The following is an 18,274-nucleotide window of genomic DNA, read 5'->3' as shown; positions in this document are numbered from 1 at the left end:
AATAGAGGTGGTCAAAACGAACTACCAGCACATTTAATGAAGTATTTATTCTTGTGTTTTTTCTTTGTATGGTGGTAATGGATATAGACAGATGGATTAGGGTACACATTAGAATGGTGCTATTGTACTTTATTTTTTTCCAAATGGCCTTGACAATGGAAATGAAAACACTTCTGAAATCTTGAATTTCATGATTTTTTTTTCTTTTTAATCCATGGATTTTAGCCTACGTTAAGTGATTTCACATGATTAAGCATCCAAGATAAAATGATATTTATTAAAATGCAGGCATATGATATGTTCCATTATAATTAGAAGGTTTTCTGATTTTCATTGAGGCATAATTTTAAACAACTTATTTTTCTTCTGCTCTTTTGCGGATGTCATGTCACAAGTCATCCTCAGATTGTCAGAGGGATTTTCCTTTAGATTTTGACTTACAAATAAATATCTCATGTTTCTCACTTCCCGAAGCCTACGAAACAAATTGGGTTTGTGGGTTGAGAATTAGAAGATTAGAAGGGATTTAGATTTCTGATGATCTAACATGTTTAGTAAATGAAACCTTAAAAGAAGTTTTAGAATGTCAGAATTCTTCTAGAACAGTAAAACTTGTCATATTACATAGATCATAGAAATTTACTAGTTGAAGCAAAGGATAATTTAGCATAAAATTAATAGCAATTTCTCTTTCACAAGAAGTAGGATTTAGAAAGTTATCATGGGGATGTGAGATTCTATGTATCTGTGAAATTCACCTGCATCTTTTTGCTTTTATATCAAGAGCTAGCAACCCTGCATTTCCTTCAGCAGATTTTAAAAATGATTAGTTATAAAATATAGCAGATAGTAAAGTAAGTAGTAAACCTACTTTAATTCAGAAACATTTTGACAAAATCAAAGTACTATCCATGTTTGGTGAGCTATCCTGTTGTACACGTACAGTTGTTAGTTTGGACTAATTATATAGTTGGTAGTTTGTTTTGACGTTTGTTGCTGTGGTATTGAATACTTTTTAGTATAAGTATGTCCCAGGCAGTATTTGGGACATACTTGTACTAAAAATTATTCATTGTTTAGCTGAAACTCAAATTTGACAGGGTCTCCTGTATTGAACATGGGAACCCTATCTAGTTTCTAAGTAAGAAGGTGAATCTTTATTACCTAGAAAATTGGGTCTGTCAAAGCCAAAATGGAGGCTTCACATTCCTGTAAAAGCAGTTCATACTTTTGGAGCTTATGCCTAGGAACTCCAAAGAAAACAAAGTTTCCATTTGAGAAACTTAAAATGGTATAAAAAATAGGATTGTAGAGCAGAAATCATAAGCACGGATATGAAAGCCTCCTATAATTACTGAGATAAAACAGTAAAGGCAGCATATTAAGTAACAGTTGTTGATAACATTTTAGATAGAGAATAATGAGAATTGTACAATTAATGCTCAATTGTTATCCTTTACCAACTAGAATATTTTCAGGATTGTCTTCCTTTAACAAGTTTGAGATTCTTACAAATTAACTATTTTGTTGTAGTTAAGATGCCTAATGAGAGGTCTCTCACATTATTCAATGTGCCACAGCTGAGTAGAAGAGAATAAAGATTTACTGTATACCTACTAGGTACCTCATACAGTATCAAAATATTTATAGACCGGTTTTTATTGAAGAACTACTTTTTAATATATTAATGTAATACCCATTGTACACATGTTATTTGTCAAAAAAAAAAAAAAAAAGAAAAAGAAAAGCAAAATCTTGTTCCCAGCCCAGAGTTACTCCAATTTTAACCTCACTGGAACAGAGCAGAATGTTCCATCCTGGTTCTGAATGCTACTTTTAAACATCTGGGCAACCTCCCCACAGAGAAATAGAGGAATAAAGATTCATTTTCCTTTATCTCACCTAAGGCTATATTTTAAAATCCTCTTTGCTCACTCAGACTTTGCATTACCTTTCTTCTCACTTTTCACTTCCTAGTATCTCCCTCACTCACTATTTTCTTTTTTAATAAATATCCCCACGGAGAGTGGCTAGACATCAATTAATAATTTGATTCTCAAGATAAAAAAAAATAGAAGTAAACTACTTATACTTTAACAGAACTTTGTGTTAGGCTACCCTGCACTTGATTAGTAAATAATGCAGAGGAGATGTTTGGGGTAACTTCTTTAAGTTAACCTTTTTATACCCAGTCTAAAATAGCACCTCGGTTCTCTGTCCATCACGTGACGTGTCAAACCAGAAAACCAATTCTGAGTCCAAACTGATCAGTTGAATGTGGGAGCAATTAACTCAAGTTTTGGAAATGGATTAACTCTTAACTACCCAATAAAGAACTGTTCAATAAACCATATCTTCTTTCAGTTAAATGGTACCTCCCACACCCACAATGATCTAATTCATTTCTCAGAGTCTATTGTTCCAATCCTGTCTGGCCATGTGGTCTGTTTGTTACAGCAAAATACCAGTGTGAATCCATAATATGAATTTTAATAACTATGTATCCTCAAAAAACATTTTTCCTAACTTGTCCTCAGATTCTTAGGAAAGGGACTAGTAAGTTAAATTTGCTAGTAATTTGAGGAATTCTATTTCTTTTAATTTCCTAAAAGATGAGATTGCTCAAAGCTATATTTTTTCGACAAATGGCAATTGAATAATAAACAGGTGCCTCCCACAGGAAATGCCTATTCTGTCAGAGCGAGGAATTTTCGTCTGCTTGCTCCATCCAGGGAGTCTGCAATACCATCAGGCTATTTAACCGAACATCTTTTTGCCGACATTTCAAATTGGTGTGTGAATTTCATTTGGAGATCTATGATAATTCTACTTCTATTTTCCCCCCTCTGATTCACTCTTTGGTAGTGCTGGTTTTTTAGAAGATGATGGAGGTAATGACTTTACATCTAGAAGCCCTCTGTTTCTACCAGCAAGTTAAGGTGGTATTTTTTTTTTTAAAGATTTTATTATTTGAAAGAGAGAGAGAGGGCATGCGCGAGCATGTGCATGAGCAGGGTGGAGGGGCAGAGGTAGAGGGAGAAACAGACTTCTCACTGAGCAGGAAGCCAGACGCAGGGCTCACTCCAGGGACCCCGGGATCATGACCTGAGCCAAAGGCAGACGCTTAAATGACTGAGTCACTCAGATACCCGAGGTGTATTTCTTTACTCAAGTGTTTTTTCTTGGAGAACAAGAAAGAGGAGCTTGAATTTTGAAGAAATTTCAAAATATTCAGGAGTTAGCAGATTCAGAAATTAATCCACAGGGATTTTTTTCTCGCATTTGTCTACATTTTATATATTTTTATTTTTGTGCAATGGGTAATACAATATTTATGACAAATTAGTTAATTCTTGCTTAACTGAAGTTTTCAAATATTGTGCAATTTAGGTGTATAACAACTTTTATGCAAATTAGGGGGAGCAAGCCGTGGATGTCACTCTGTATACACAATAGTTAGAAATCCTTTAATGGTTTATGAATCATGTTTAACTGGGGTAGGGAAAAAATAGGGATGGCTTAGAAATGATCTCTAACACTTATTTCTTGCTTTAGCTACAACTGATTTAACCAATATTGGACCTCTATCAACAAGTTTTATCATTGTCCTTTAATCAAGTGTTTGCAGTAAATAGTGCATAAAAAGGCTGCAAAACAACAGCAGTGATAATTGACACTTTCAAACCAACTATATGCCAGAGGCTTCATCTCATTTAGTCTTGTAACACCCTTATCAGTAAGTGCTGTTATACCTACTTTATGAGAGGAGGCTCCAGAATCCATGCTTTTAAACACTGCCCTAGAGACTCGCCTTCTGTAAGACATTTAACCAAATCTTTTTTTTTTTTTTTAAAGATTTTATTTATTTATTTGACAGAGAGAGATCACAAGTAGGCAGAGAGGCAGGCAGAGAGAGAGAGGAGGAAGCAGGCTCCCCGCCGAGTGGAGAGCCCAATGTGGGACTCGATCCCAGGACCCTGAGATCATGACCCGAGCCGAAGGCAGCGGCTTAACCCACTGAGCCACCCAGGCGCCCCTTAACCAAATCTTTTTGATATTATTTGATATTATTTTGTGAGTAGAATAGAAAACTGTGGACTGAATGATAATGTAATTTGGTAGATTTGTAATTGGTTGAATCCCTACACCCAAGTGTACCTGGCCAATTATTCACTTAAAGTGAGGGTCTAGGACTCTGCAATGACTTGGGGAGAACATTGATGACTTGGCTATTGCATCTGTAGATGACATGAAGGTGAGAAAATAAGTACATAGGGAAATACAACTAATATAAATCTCAAAACCTAGGCCACATCTCATACAAATAAATCAGAATCTCTAGGAGCGCTACACGGGAAGCAATATTTTTAAAACTCCCAAGGCGATTCCAATGGCAGTCCCAGTTAGAAGCACTCTTTCAAAAGATGGATCAACTCCAACAAGGTCAATTTCAACTACAGTAAATGAAGTAGGGAGAGAGAAAAGTTGTAGGAATATTAAACCATAAACTCATGAATGAATCAAAAGCATAACATGATCACCCCCTACGATCTTAATATAGTATTTTAGGTGGGATTAGAAGAAATTGAATACCTGTATCAGTGAAGTTTCCTCAGTTGGTCAGAGTATGCCTGAGGTTTGGGAGAGATGCAGAGAGCTTTAAGTGCTTTCATTTGAACTACCATGGCCAAGGTATGCTCAGTACTTTGCCAAGGAGAAGAGATCATTAGATGATTTATTATAACGTTTGAGTTATAGTGTTTCCTTTCTTTATTCCCCCTTCCTTTTTATTTGAATTTTTTTCTTTTTCTGTTTGTTTGTTTCCTAAATTTTTTATTGAAATATAATTAACATACAGTGTTATATTAGTTTCAGGTGTACAAAGTAATGATTCAGTAATTCTATACATGACTCAGTGCTCATCACAATAGGTATACTTTTAATCACCTCTATCTATTTCATTAAATTCCCCCCATCTACCTCCTTTTCAATAAAGTTTTCAGGTAAAATTAAGATCAGTGGATGGGCTTTTCAGGAAGAAAGATCTTTATGTGATATAAAGAACTTCTTAAAAGAGTTGTCTGAATATGAAGAGATTCTTTTTTTGGACATAGAGTATGTCCCTGATTGAAACAAAAGGCAGAATGTGACTTAGGTGTGTGATAGAGAAGAATAAGGATTGGATGGATGGTTAAAGTAGATGATTTTCCAGGGGCACCTGAGTGGCACAGTCAGTTCAACAACTGACTTGGTTTTGGCTCAGGTCATGATCTCAGGGTCCTGTGTCAGGCTCCCTGCTCACTGTGGAGTCTGCTTCAGGTTTCTCTCTCTTCTTCTACCCCTCCCCCTACTTGTGCGTGTACCCTTTCTTTTTCTCTCTATAATAAATAACTCTTAAAAAAAGTAGATCTTTCAACTTTAGACTCTGTAATTGCAGGAGCATGTTAAATAAATAAGGTAATACATCAATGAGAATTTGTCCATTACATTAGTTCTGCATGAAGGAGAAGCAGCAGAGTGCAGTGATTATGGGGAAGTTTCAAGCATTCAAAGGTTCAAAGCCTTGGCTCCACCACAACTTAGCTGTATGACTGCGCAAATTACTTCACTTTCCAAGTCTCAGTTTCCTCAGCTGGAGAAGAAGAAGAATGGCTTCCATGCATGCATTTGCTGTAAAGATTAAGTGAGAGTATTGTATATAAAGTTCTTGGTGTGTCAAACTGAGGGAAAATGGCAAGAATATGATATAATCAGAAGTTATAGTAAAAGCTGTAAGATTGCCAATGATAGCTTTATGGTTTGGCATGAGGTACTCAATAAATGCATGAAGTACTCAATAAATGTAACTCATTATTACTTACAAATTATTCTTTCTTCTGTTATAGCTGTCTTCTAGTAAAAATTAGAGTTTGAGAGATAAAACCTAAAGCAGGTAAATTTTGGTGAGAAATACAGGGCTAGAGTGTGGAAGACTCAAATAACATGGCCCACGGGGGAGGCTTTGGGAAAGTGTAGGCCGTGTAGACTGCTGGGCATAGATACAGAAGGGAGATTTTGAAAGGAGATTGAGGAAACTAATTGCTAATTCTCATCATCCATTTCCACCCATAATTTCACTTGATCCCTACCATAACCCTGGGAAGTAAATAAAGTAGTTAAGTATTTGCTCATTACAGTAATATTAAATCAGCATCTGGGGAATGACTTGCCAAATAGCAGAACTGGAAGTCAAACCTAGACTTCTGAACCCCCGTTCAGCACCTTCCACACATCAGCTTCTTCTGCCTCCGTCTGTGGGCAGCCCAGCTCAAAGGTTTACTTTTGGAGGAGAAATTACCAGTTGGCCATAAACAATGTAATGAAGTTTGGAAATTAAGGGAAAATGTGGAAAGGGTGTATGATCAGTGAATCAAATTTAGTCCAGGAATAAAATTTTAAAGCCTTCCTGTTGATTGGAAGACAGCTTGTAAAGAAGGTTGGAAAGATAATTAAAAGCTCAAGTAGTAACCTTACCAGTCAATAATGTTAACATTATTATCACATTTTATGGGATCTGAATACTTAAAGGATTTCTGTGTAATATAATTAACTATCCTTAACACACCCTTATTAAAGGGCAACCTTCTTTAGTATGGTATAACAAATCCAACGGTTAATAAGAATCACCATATATTAAAAGTTTAATGGTTCAGTGAGTTGGGAGAGGAGGAAGGGCAGAAGACAAAAGTTTGTGTTTGGATTCTGTTAATCAAAAGAGCTTAACAACATCTGAAAAACAGTGGTCAGAGGACAGGCTGTGTCCTTTTTTTTTTTTTCAGACAAAGCTCCAAGTCCCTAGAATAAGTATCAAGTAAGATAGTTTGATAAATTATTCTGCATACTCTTATTTCAATAAATATAGATTATAAGTATAGATGGGTCACCTAAGATAATTTTTCATTGGATCAGGATCTTTAGTTTTTAGCTTTAATTGCCATGGTGCTTCTTGTAGACAAGCATATTATATATTTTTTCCTTATCCCATTTGAATATGTTTATAAAATGTAAAAACAGATTAGTAAGGTATATTTAAGGGACAAGCTTTTTACCCAAAGTTAACCATTTCTATATCTAATTCATATTCTCTTATTATACTTATCCCTAAATATTTTTCTCTCCAAGACTGCTTGAGCTAAGAACTATGTCCTAATTTTTTTAAATATGTGAACTTCACTACAACACTAGACACATACATAATACATAATATATTTAAAACATTGACTAAGAGAGACTACCATTAAGTACAGGATCTGTGATTACTTGTCCAGAACTCAATACATTATTTGCTAATTGCCACTCATAAAAACATTTATCTAATTAAAAATACAGTGAGACTTTCTTATGAGATGGGCAAGATCAAATCTTATGATAATACAGTGAGTTAGCAAATGTATGGTCATGGAAGTACTCTTGTTCATTGTTGGATGGAGTGTAAATTCATTTGTGTATTTGACAAGGCAATGTGGCAATAACTACCCAAACTTAGAATATGCGTATCTTTTGGCCCAGCAATTCCACTACCCCAGATTTAGTCTGTGTGTATGCTTGCATATGTAAACAAAGTCACATAGAGCAGCAAATTTTGTTGCATGTATCTATGTACAAATCCATACAGGACTTTATTCTGACATTATTTGTTGCAGGAAGATATAGAAAAAAATACCCAGCAATGGGTGATGGTAATAATCATGGTTCATCCATGCAAGGTGACATTGTCTTAGCCTGTTTGGGCTGCTATGACAAAATACTCCAGATGGAGTAGCTTATAAACAACAGAAATGTCTTTCTCATAGTTTTAGAAGCTGGAAATCCAAGGTCAGCGGGCAGCATGGTCAGGTGAGGTCTTTTTTCCAGGTTGTAGACTTTTTGTGTATCTTCACATGGCAGAAGGGACACAGGATCTCTGTGGGGTCTCTTTTATAAGAACATAAATCCCATTTATGAAGACTCTACCCTTGTGACATAATCATCTCCCAAAGTCCCCACTTTCTGATGCCATCGCATTAGGCATTAGGATTTTAACATATGAATTTCAGTAACAGTAACAACTGATATGGGATAATGTGTAAGGTATAAGTAAAACAAGAAATATGCAGTACAAAATATATGTTGTCTCCATTAGAGATATGTTTGTGTGTGTATTAGGTATATACATACAAATATATGCGGAGAGAGAAGAAGGGGGAGGAAGGAGAAGAAAGAGAAAAAGAAGGGATGAATCCATTTCATAGGGAGTCTAGAGATGGAGTTCAAAGTAGAATTACTTTTGACTGTATTCCCTTTCATACTCTTTGAAGTAGACTTTCATTTAAGTATTATACCCTTTTGTACTCTTGAATTTTTTAACATACTTTTACTTTGGAGAAGTTTACTTTTGAGAATAACAGATATATTCATATAAAAAAAAAGAAAGATGAGAGAGGCAGAGAGAAAATGATAGGAATGTGATGTAATTAAAAGTTGTCCCAGTGAAAGCTTGTAGAGTTGCCAGATGATGACTGCATGGTTTCCGGCCACGGTTAATAGGTGAGGAAGGCAGAAGCCATTTTCCCGGGTAATTGGATGATGATCCAGTCTATTGGCCTTTGTCCTCCCACATGTCTGTCCCAATGTGAAAAGCTGCTCTTTGGTCAATTCCTGAGCAGGTGCTGTATTGACCCTCTGTGTTCAGTCCTGGTGTCCAGCCTTAGCCTACCTGATGTGTGTTTTTCCTTCCAGAACTTTCAGGAAATACACTCTATTCATGCTTGAACAATATCACTTGTGGGTCTCTTCCATAAAATCCGTTCAGATGTGTTAGTCCGTGTAAAACAGCAGGGATGTGAGGGACCTCAGCTTTGTGAAATGAAAACTTCTGAAGTACCTCAATGTGAGTCACACTAATATATGAAAAGGAAAAGAAGAAAGAACAAAACTACATTAAAATAATAGGAAGGCATGCCTTAAATCCACAAACATGACAGCATTCAGTATTGCACTGAGCTCACCCTTTTGTGCAGAGGGTTTGTTTTTTAATCTCATACATTTAGTTTCTGAGAAATACATAATACTGGGTGATCTTACCTTTGGGACTGTAATACAAAGTCATGATTTGACAATGGACGTCTTATCTTCAATTCCTTTGCTTCTAGGGGTTTAATGCTGAGTGTGAATGTTAATTTAACACATTCTTTTTGTTTAATAACTCAAAATCCCAGCTGAGCTGAAGTGGGAGTGATTTTATATTATATTCAATGTTAGCTTGCAGAAACGTGGCATGAAGGACTTGGTTAATATTATGATCAGCTAACTGTTGATCAACTAGACATTTTCCTTCTCTCTTCTAATCGGTCTAAGTTGGCTACACTGCTGCTTTTTAAAAATATGCTCTTGCTTGCATTTGAAGATGATGCCTTTGGATTTTCACAGATACACACACACACACACACACACACACACATACACATTCACATATACACATCTCTATTATGATCAACTGCATAATTGCTGACATTTGTGCATTGCCTACCCCGGATTAAAGGTGGTTTGGGTTTGTGAATCCAAACAGAGCTAACTAGATGTGAAAGTCACAATATTAGCCTCATTGGCACGGTGCTCTAAGCTAACTAGATATAATCGTGGTTGACCTAATACTAATACTCTATGAATTTCCATCTCTTTTTGCCTCATAAAAATGGCAGCAGGAATAGATCAGGGAAAGATGACTTACAAACTTTCCATGTTACACATTTTTAATTTCAAAGAAGTGCCCAAGAATCAGCGCAGGAATTGTGATACTCAAACTGCAAAGGCTGAACCTTTGTACAGAAAGGAGATGTGAAGCTGAAAAAGTAGGACTTTCTTTCCTCTGATGGGCATTATTTCTTTGTGTAAAGAATGGTGGTTCGTGGTATGTCTGAGGGTGAGATGGCTGGGAAGAACTGTCAGGAAACAGCGTTTTGGCAGAGCAGACAAGCCAGTTGCAGGGGACCCCTGGATGCAAGTCTCTGGGAGACTTCCCAGCTGCAGCAGCATGTTACAATCCATTGGGGAACTTTTAAATAGTGCTGATGCCTACACTCTACCCCGATCAATTAAATCCAAACTGCTGGCATGTGGGTTTTTTAATGCTTTTCAGCTTGTTCTAAAACCACATTAGAGACTGGTTCAAGGGGGTTGTGCTCTACTGGGCAGGTAATGGAGAGTCTTTGAGAAGAAGCACCACAAATAAGTTGATTGTGAAGGAGCTCTTCAGAGAGAGATTACAGAGCACAGTGGCAAGGAGTTCGGGATTTGGCAGCTGGCAGCCAGAGGTTCAAACCCTGACCCTGACTTTTATCAGCTCTGTGGGAAAGTTGTCTAAAGTCTCTAAACTCAGTTTTTGCATCTGTAAAACGTACCTGATTGGATAGGAGTGATGATGAAACAAAGTTGCATATGCTACAGAACCTAGTATGAGACTTAGAAACAAGACAGTTGTGAAAAATTAAAGCAGAGGTACACTTTTCTACACTTATAGCCTTGGCTTCATCTTTTGTACAAAAGTGGAACAATATTAGCCAGACCTGAACATTACAGATTGAAGGCCAATGTATGCATATTTCACTTGAAGACTAAATGCATTTCAGTCCGCTCAATATTTATTTCTAAAAACCTAGTCCATTTTAACAAGTGACTTCCATGATAAAGTCTGAGTTACATTTTTACAGTAAAAAAGATAAAAATATCCCAGTAGAACAAGTTTATAACTTTTGGTGCCTTAGTACATGCTAGTCATTGTGCAAAGCCAGTGGGTGACAGGGTTTCTTTCAAACTTAATTACACTTTTGATTTTATGCTTCTTCTCCTTTATCTTGTCACCCTTCTGTCCCTTTCTCTTTGTGGCATAAGAATTTTTCTATTTCTTCACACTAAACCACCTGTCTATGAAGTCCATTCCTTATCATTCATTCATTGAGGTGTTTTTACAATGGTATTTATTAACCATAAATTTTGTCCTAAATTATTCTTTTATCAGTACAAAAGCTGTGCCCAGTTTACAAATGAACTGTATTGCAGTAATTGATTTTTAAGTTACTTAGTGATTTTAAAACATTGTCATAAATTTAATATTTTCAAGTAAGTCTGTGCCTCCAAGCCAACTAAGCACTAAGGGGTTGGAGGACTGGGGGCAGGGAATGTCAGAACAGTAATGCACAATTTCCATAGGAAGAAGCAAAATTCATACTGGTTACAAAGTGGGAAGGGACAGGAGGTAACACCTAAAAAGTCAAGCTTGTATATTGAAATTGAAAATTTTCTATTAAGGAGAAGTCAGCATTAATTTCTTTTCTAGTATTAAGTTACATGGAAGAAAGTTTTCTTAGGGACTAGGAGAGTAAGGGAAGAAGCCATTCAAAGTTTTATATAGTTGATGGTTATATCATTTATCATCAAAATGGGACCCTTTTAAGAGTTATTTATGATTTAGCCAGGACCCAGGCATAAAGTCGGGTTGCTTTTTACTGTGATGTATGGCCACTCTAATTAGGGGTGTGGACAATTTTGGAATTTTTCCAACATTGGTATTAAATAGATCAAACGGGAATCCAGATATAGTTAGATTTAATAATTTAGAATTAACAATTAAAGTAATTCCAGCCTTGGAACACTACGGTATTCAGTCTTTCGCATTTCTGATTATTAATAGTTCCATGACCCTTGGAAATTTTAGGAAATTGGAGAAGGCAAATATTTCATGTAAACATGATCCAACTCGAAAAATAATAATGAAATTAGGTAAGAAGCTATACTAGTTAATAAGATATCTCTAATTTGAAAATGTGAGGTTTACCCTCTTGATTTTTACTCACATATTACCCTATATACTTGAAAATACTGACAGGTTTACAATGGTTTACATAGTCTGTTTTTGAAGACCGTTTTGTGCCCTTAACATTCTGTTCTCATGGAATCTCCGGCAAGATTGGGTCCACCTCCAGCTGTCTCAAACTGAGTTTAATCACCAGGAAAGTTCTGCTGATTCTCAATGATGTTTGCTTGATTAATTCAGCTCTAGCTGTGTAGCCTTCTTACCTCTGTCTATCAATGTGTCCTAGAAAATTAAATGTTTCATTCTGGGATTTTCAGGAAACTTGAACAAAAAAGAAACTTAATTTCCCATTTTTCTGAGTACAAAAAATATTTTCATTAGTTTTCTTTAATCCAGTTTTTACTCTAGTGATAAATATTTAATATGAACTAAATTTTGTTTGAAGTCTGTTTTTTTTTTTTTTAAGATTTTATTTATTTATTTGACAGAGATCAGGAGTAGGCAGAGAGGCAGGCAGAGAGAGAGGGGGAAGCAGGCTCCCTGCTGAGCAGAGAGAGCCCGAGGCAGGCTTGATCCCAGGACTCTGGGATCATGACCAGAGCAGAAGGCAGAGGCTTAACCCACTGAGCCACCCAGGTGCCCCAAAGCCGTGTTTTAGCTCCACTATGTTATTAGGATTTAACCTTTTTTCTGCCTGATACTCTAGCTTAAAATATAAATATTTGAATCTTTTTAGAAGATGTTACTTTGGGCTTTAGATTTAAGAAAAATTTAAAAACTATTTGTGCTACCCTGTTTTAATAATTTTTAGTAGTTTCCTGATTTAATATTTTATCAAGAATTCATAAATGGGTTATAAACCTGTAAATACATAAAATGACAAGACTACTTGAAGTGTATGCTTCACACTGATTTCTATCACTCATGCATTAAAGTAGCCTTGATTTTTTTTTTTTTTTTTTTTTTTTGTGGTCCCAGAGTTCTCCTGACTGAGAATTTACAGATGTTGTCTTTAGCAATTAAAGACCACAGTTTGCTAACCAATATTAAGGATTTCTGATGACATCAGCCCTTTGGAAAGAAAGTGCAACATATTGAGACCAGATAATAGTAGATTTAAACTAGAATTATTTTTAGAAATACTTACACATAAAATAATGCTGCTTTCTTGGGGGCCAAAACGGGGCTTCACTATGAGAAAGAAAAAAATTTTAAGATCCCAACTTCACAAATGTGTCTCTTTCACACTCCTTTCCATATGAAAGTGGTCATGGTGTGGTGGAAAGAACACGAGATGATTTGGGTTTTCTGGGTTCTTATCCTGAGGCTGCACCCCCTGACTTTGAGAACTTGAGTAAGTCATATTAAGTCTCTGGGCTTCACATTCCTTACCTCCTATGTGAGAGATTTGGACATTTTTAGTACTCTTTATGAACCCCTTAAGCTGAACAATTCTAGGGTTATTTTTCATATGACTTCATTTCGTAGTGGCCTTTTTTTAGCATTTGTGTAGATTTTTGAAGATGGATTGCATTTGTAGTTAAAAATAAAAAACAAAAACAAGAAAATTTGCAATGTGTTCTGAGTTTCTCCAGAATTAGCTGCCCTGAGAACTTGAGGAATCAAGCGAGAGATTATTATGGAGATGCCTCTGCTGCAGGAGTTTAGTGCATTTTGTTCAGGCAAAATTCTCACTGATTTTTGTCAGAGTCAAACTTGACGAAGGGCAGTTGTCCTCAGAGAACAGGAATGAACTGCTTGTTTTTAAGACTTAGGGCATTCATTGTGATTGGGGGAGGCTCTTCAGAAATATCTTACGTGCCTAGCTGGTTTATTAACTTCAATATGCATGCTTTTTACTACTAAATATCCTTTCTAGAGTCTTCACAAAATGCCCCAGTGATGTGATTACCCACCCAATGAAAACCTGCTGCCTCCAGGCTAAGTCTAGGCATCTGCTCACAAGTAAGATTTTCTCAATGTTCAAAATAAATCTTTTCAGTCCCTTTATGGTAGCTTTGATGTGCTACATATGGCTTAAATATGTAGAATTTAGGTGTGACATGTTGTTTTTCCATGGGGGTTATTCAAAAGAGTTTTTATTTGGACGGGTTCATTGGTTACATTTTTAATCAAATAATTCCCAATCCAACCTTGTTTATATATAATTCTAAGTTTTTAAAAATAAAGCTTATATCTAAGCAGAAAGACTATATTATTATAGTCTACTTAAGAAATGTATAAATATTTTTGGGTAGTGAACATTAATGTTTTTCTCATGGTTAATCCTTAAAAGGCCAGAAGTATACATTTATAACTGTAGCAATCATTTACTTTGAAGATATTATTTTCCCAATTACATAGAACTTTTCCCAGGTATTTCATTATAAGATAATTCATGCTGTAGGATCCTAATATTGCTTAGCTAACACAACTCCCTTTGAAAGTTCTGTGGACCTGGGACGCCTGGGTGGCTCAGTTGGTTAAGCGGCTGCCTTCGGCTCAGGTCATGATCCCAGCGTCCTGGGATCGAGTCCCACATCGGGCTCCTTGCTTGGCAGGGAGCCTGCTTCTCCCTCTGCCTCTAGCCTGCCACTCTGTCTGCCTGTGCTTGCGCTCTGTATCTCTCTCTCTAACAAAAAAAAAAAAAATTTAAAAAAAAAAAAAAAAAAAAAAAAAAGTTCTGTGGACCAGAAAATAACTCAGTTGTATTTTACATTGTTTTCAGTGTTATTTTTTGGAAAAACTAAACTGAAGAATATTTTTAAGTACAATAATTTAGAGTCCATTTAAATATATTTTCAATTTATAAGAATAATTTTTCAGAATAATAATTCAATTTATAAGAATAATAAAGTCAAAGAAACTGAAATGTTATCTGATAAATTGTCTTCCTTTTGCTATACCCAAACCGAGGCAGCAAGGGATCTGTTTTTAATGTTGAGTACTTATTCATTTATTTGAACTGATCGTTAGTCCAGGAGTTCCATGAAACACCCACATGAAACTCTACTTGCTCCAAAGGATTAATATTTCAAGATGGAGTGCCATGCTGATTTAAATCATAAGGGAGTACTTGGGTTGAAGTGATGTGGCTTCTGGTCTCCATTTTGCATTCAATGGCCTAATGTGCAGTCAGTGTCCTTTGGGCTACTTTTTCAACCTTTCTGAGGTTTAATTTCCTCATCCTTAAGATAAGGAAAGTGATATCTGCTCTACAAAACTTACAGAGATGCTATGCCTGTTACATGAAATGATGTCTTTGAAAGATGTTTATAAAGCACAAAGACAGCATCATTACTAATATTATTTCCTCTTCCTCCTCCTCATCATTATAAATCCCTTATTAAGAAAACAGAAGCAGCCCATATTTTTCTGGCTGCTTCTTTCGCTACTAATATTGGACTTTGCCCTCATAAAGTAATGTAGAAAGTCTAGAATAGGAGCGGTCAAGAGTGACATAATGAGGAACATGTACCTCCACCATCACAGTTCATTGAGTTCTTACTTGTGCCAGCCACTATGCTAAGTCCTTTTTATATAAAATCACATTTAATGTTTAAAAGATTTCTGGGCTGCCAAATAATGGTAACTAATTTGTTAGGGCAATGAGTAGACAGATTTTAATGATGGAAAACACACAATACCAAAGGTGACCTTCCACACTCTTCCTTTTTTATATTGTTATTTCAGATTTGCGGGAAGGAAATTTAAAAAGGCTGCTTCAGAGAGAGGGTTTGAAATGACCATTATCTATAAGAATGCAAAAGTGGGAACTATAGCTTAACTCTAGGGAAATAAGCAACTGCTGTGACTGTAAGATTTCATTCTTCCATATCTTTCCCTCTAAGGTTCTTAGGTAGTGTGGTATTTGTCTGGATTATCCTACTTCGATTTTTTAAACATTTGTACATATAGAAGGACTCATGCATTTGGAAGAATCTGGGATTCTTTGTTTGAGACATCTCATCAAATTGGAGCATAGTCATTGCTGTCAAATATTTATTTTTCTAGTCTTTCTCAAACATTGTGCATGGTAACTTCTTATTAAAGTTCTATGCTTCAGGTTGTTGGTTTTGTACCATTTCTTGTCAATTTCACACCCTAGAGCATTGTGAAACTGACAGAACTAGAGAATTGGAGAACATTATGACTACATACCAAAAATACATTGTGTGAAAACCTAACACCTTAATTTATAGCATCCAGAGAAAATGTCTAAAATGACTTTATGTACATGTATCTCAAAAAAAAAGGGAAAACATGTATACTTTTATATGTATACATATATAAATGCACACACATTTACACACATGGAAATATTTATATATATGGTGGGTAATTTTAAGGTAGTCAAACCTTGTTTTTGTTATTGACTCTACAGATCATGCCTAAAAAAGCAGTGTTTCATTTACGACTAACCTTTTCGCTTAAAATTGACAATCCCCTAGACTAATTTCACTTGACATTTCTAAATACTTAGGTGTTTAGAAATCTGATTATTTGATTGAATGTTGTATACTTTATCTTTAATCAGAGAAGCCTTTTTTCTTATTATACTGAAGTTTTGAAAAATGTGTAGTTCTTGATCTAATGGGTGAAATTGAATATTCATTCTATGAATTTAATTATTGTTGCATAGTTTCCCATGGATATACAGTAGTAATATTAATTCATGGCAATGCTCATTTGTTTATATTCATTGTGAAAATTCCATAAAATCATAGATGAGTATATACTTACCAGTAAGGGCATAGATTTGGAATTCATATAAAGTGCATGTTGGTCATTGAATAAGCTTTTTATTTTTACATCAAAATTATTAATGTTTTAAACTACAGAAATCTAAAATTAAGAATCTTCTGTAAACAATATTTATATGTGCAGGCACTGTTCTGTGCATCAAGGATGGTAGTTCCTCCCTAACTTCCTAGCTACAGTGTAAAGAGAAGTTATTTATTAGAATTTGGTTTAAACGGTCAAAGTAATCATTAACCTCTTAGAAAGAACCTCAATTTCAATATTTCTATTCAGAAAAGCATTACCGTAGCCTCATCTGCTGGTCTTGAACTGAAATTATATTTGAATAGTGTTCACTAAATGTGAATTCTTATATTATAAACACTATGCTGGATCAATTTATATGAATGGCTCTATATTATATAAACTCTTACAAATGAATTGCTAACATGTTTGTTAACTGTTTTTAAGGTTTATTTCTTAGTGGGACAAATTTTAGATTGATTCTACCATGGGAGTTATAGAATCTTCCAGATTCTTCTCTGGAAGAATCTACACATATAAATATATTTTTTGAGTACCAATTCAGCTGAACCTTCAGACGACTTTGTGTAATTCTGTAGATTTTGCTCTTAATAACTATGTTATCATATATCCTTTACTTGGTTTTCTGATACTTTTAAGTTCCTTTTTAACTTTTCACTGAGACAAAATTATACTGCTATTGGATATACTATTTTTATATGATATAGAAGCAGTAACATATGTGAGTTTTTGATTTTACTATTTTATTATTTTGACCCAAATTGATAATCAAACAAAAAAACTTAGCCCAATTAGTATGTTAAGGACATGTATTTTTTTATTGTAAAATATAAAATATTTTCAAAGGGTGTATAAAATATAGATGTAATTTTGAAAAGATCAAACTCCCGAATAACCTAACTCAAAAATAAAACTCTACCTTAGATGCCCCTTACTTCTTTCTTATTGCCTAGAAGTAATTCTTCTGCAGAATTGTCTGTTAGGCTTTTGCTTTTCTTTATAGTTTACTAATAAATATGAATATGTCTTTATAATATGTTTAGTTTTGGGGCTGGCTCAATCAGTAGAGCATGTGACTCTTGATCTCGGGGTTGTGAGTTCAAGCCTCACTTTGGGCACAGAGCCTACTTAAAAAAGATAAACAAATAAATAAAAAAATAGATTTAGCTTTTCCACTAACATAATTTTTGAGATTCCTTTTTATATATAGATGTAGTTTATTCATCTTCAGTGTTTTATATTCTTTTGTATCCCATACTCCAATTTATTTACCCATTCCACTGACAATACACATTTTGGTTATCATCTTTCTTCCTTAGTTTGACTTAGAAGCAGTATTGTAGATTCTAAGAAATCTACATATGTAGATTTCTCCAGGTTATATAGTTATGTTCTGTAGGCCCTACACTTTCCAGGAAGTGGAATTTTGACCTAAGAGATGTACATTTCAACCTGAAATGACAATTTTATCTGTTTTGCTCATGCTGTGGTCCCAGAATAGTACCAAATGTATTTTAAGTAGTTAATTAATACACACTGAATGAAGAAATGCCGAACTATTTTTCCAAGTTGAGGTATCACTTCATATTCCAACCAACAACAGATAAGCTTTCCATTGTGTTAACTCCTTGGCAACACTTGACATTATCTGATTTTTAA

General features: G+C 35.1%; 1 protein-coding gene across 8 annotated transcripts in view; it reads left to right on the top strand.

Moving 5' to 3' along the window:
* Nucleotides 1–18,274, top strand: part of ZNF385B (zinc finger protein 385B) — a 400,466-nt gene that overhangs the window by 117,397 nt on the left and 264,795 nt on the right. The window contains exon 2 of one of the 8 annotated variants that reach the window (XM_059394262.1): nucleotides 13,710–13,795. The exons of the other annotated variants lie outside the window; for them this stretch is intronic. Within the exon in view, the coding sequence (XP_059250245.1) occupies nucleotides 13,750–13,795 (46 nt within the window). The 5' untranslated portion in view covers nucleotides 13,710–13,749. The remainder of the gene's footprint in view (nucleotides 1–13,709; nucleotides 13,796–18,274) is intronic. 8 annotated transcript variants of the gene reach the window in all.

Source organism: Mustela nigripes, chromosome 3 (genome assembly GCF_022355385.1).
Source record: "Mustela nigripes isolate SB6536 chromosome 3, MUSNIG.SB6536, whole genome shotgun sequence".
In the NCBI taxonomy this organism is placed as follows: Eukaryota; Metazoa; Chordata; class Mammalia; order Carnivora; family Mustelidae; genus Mustela; species Mustela nigripes.
This window is presented reverse-complemented; position numbering and strand designations above follow the sequence as displayed.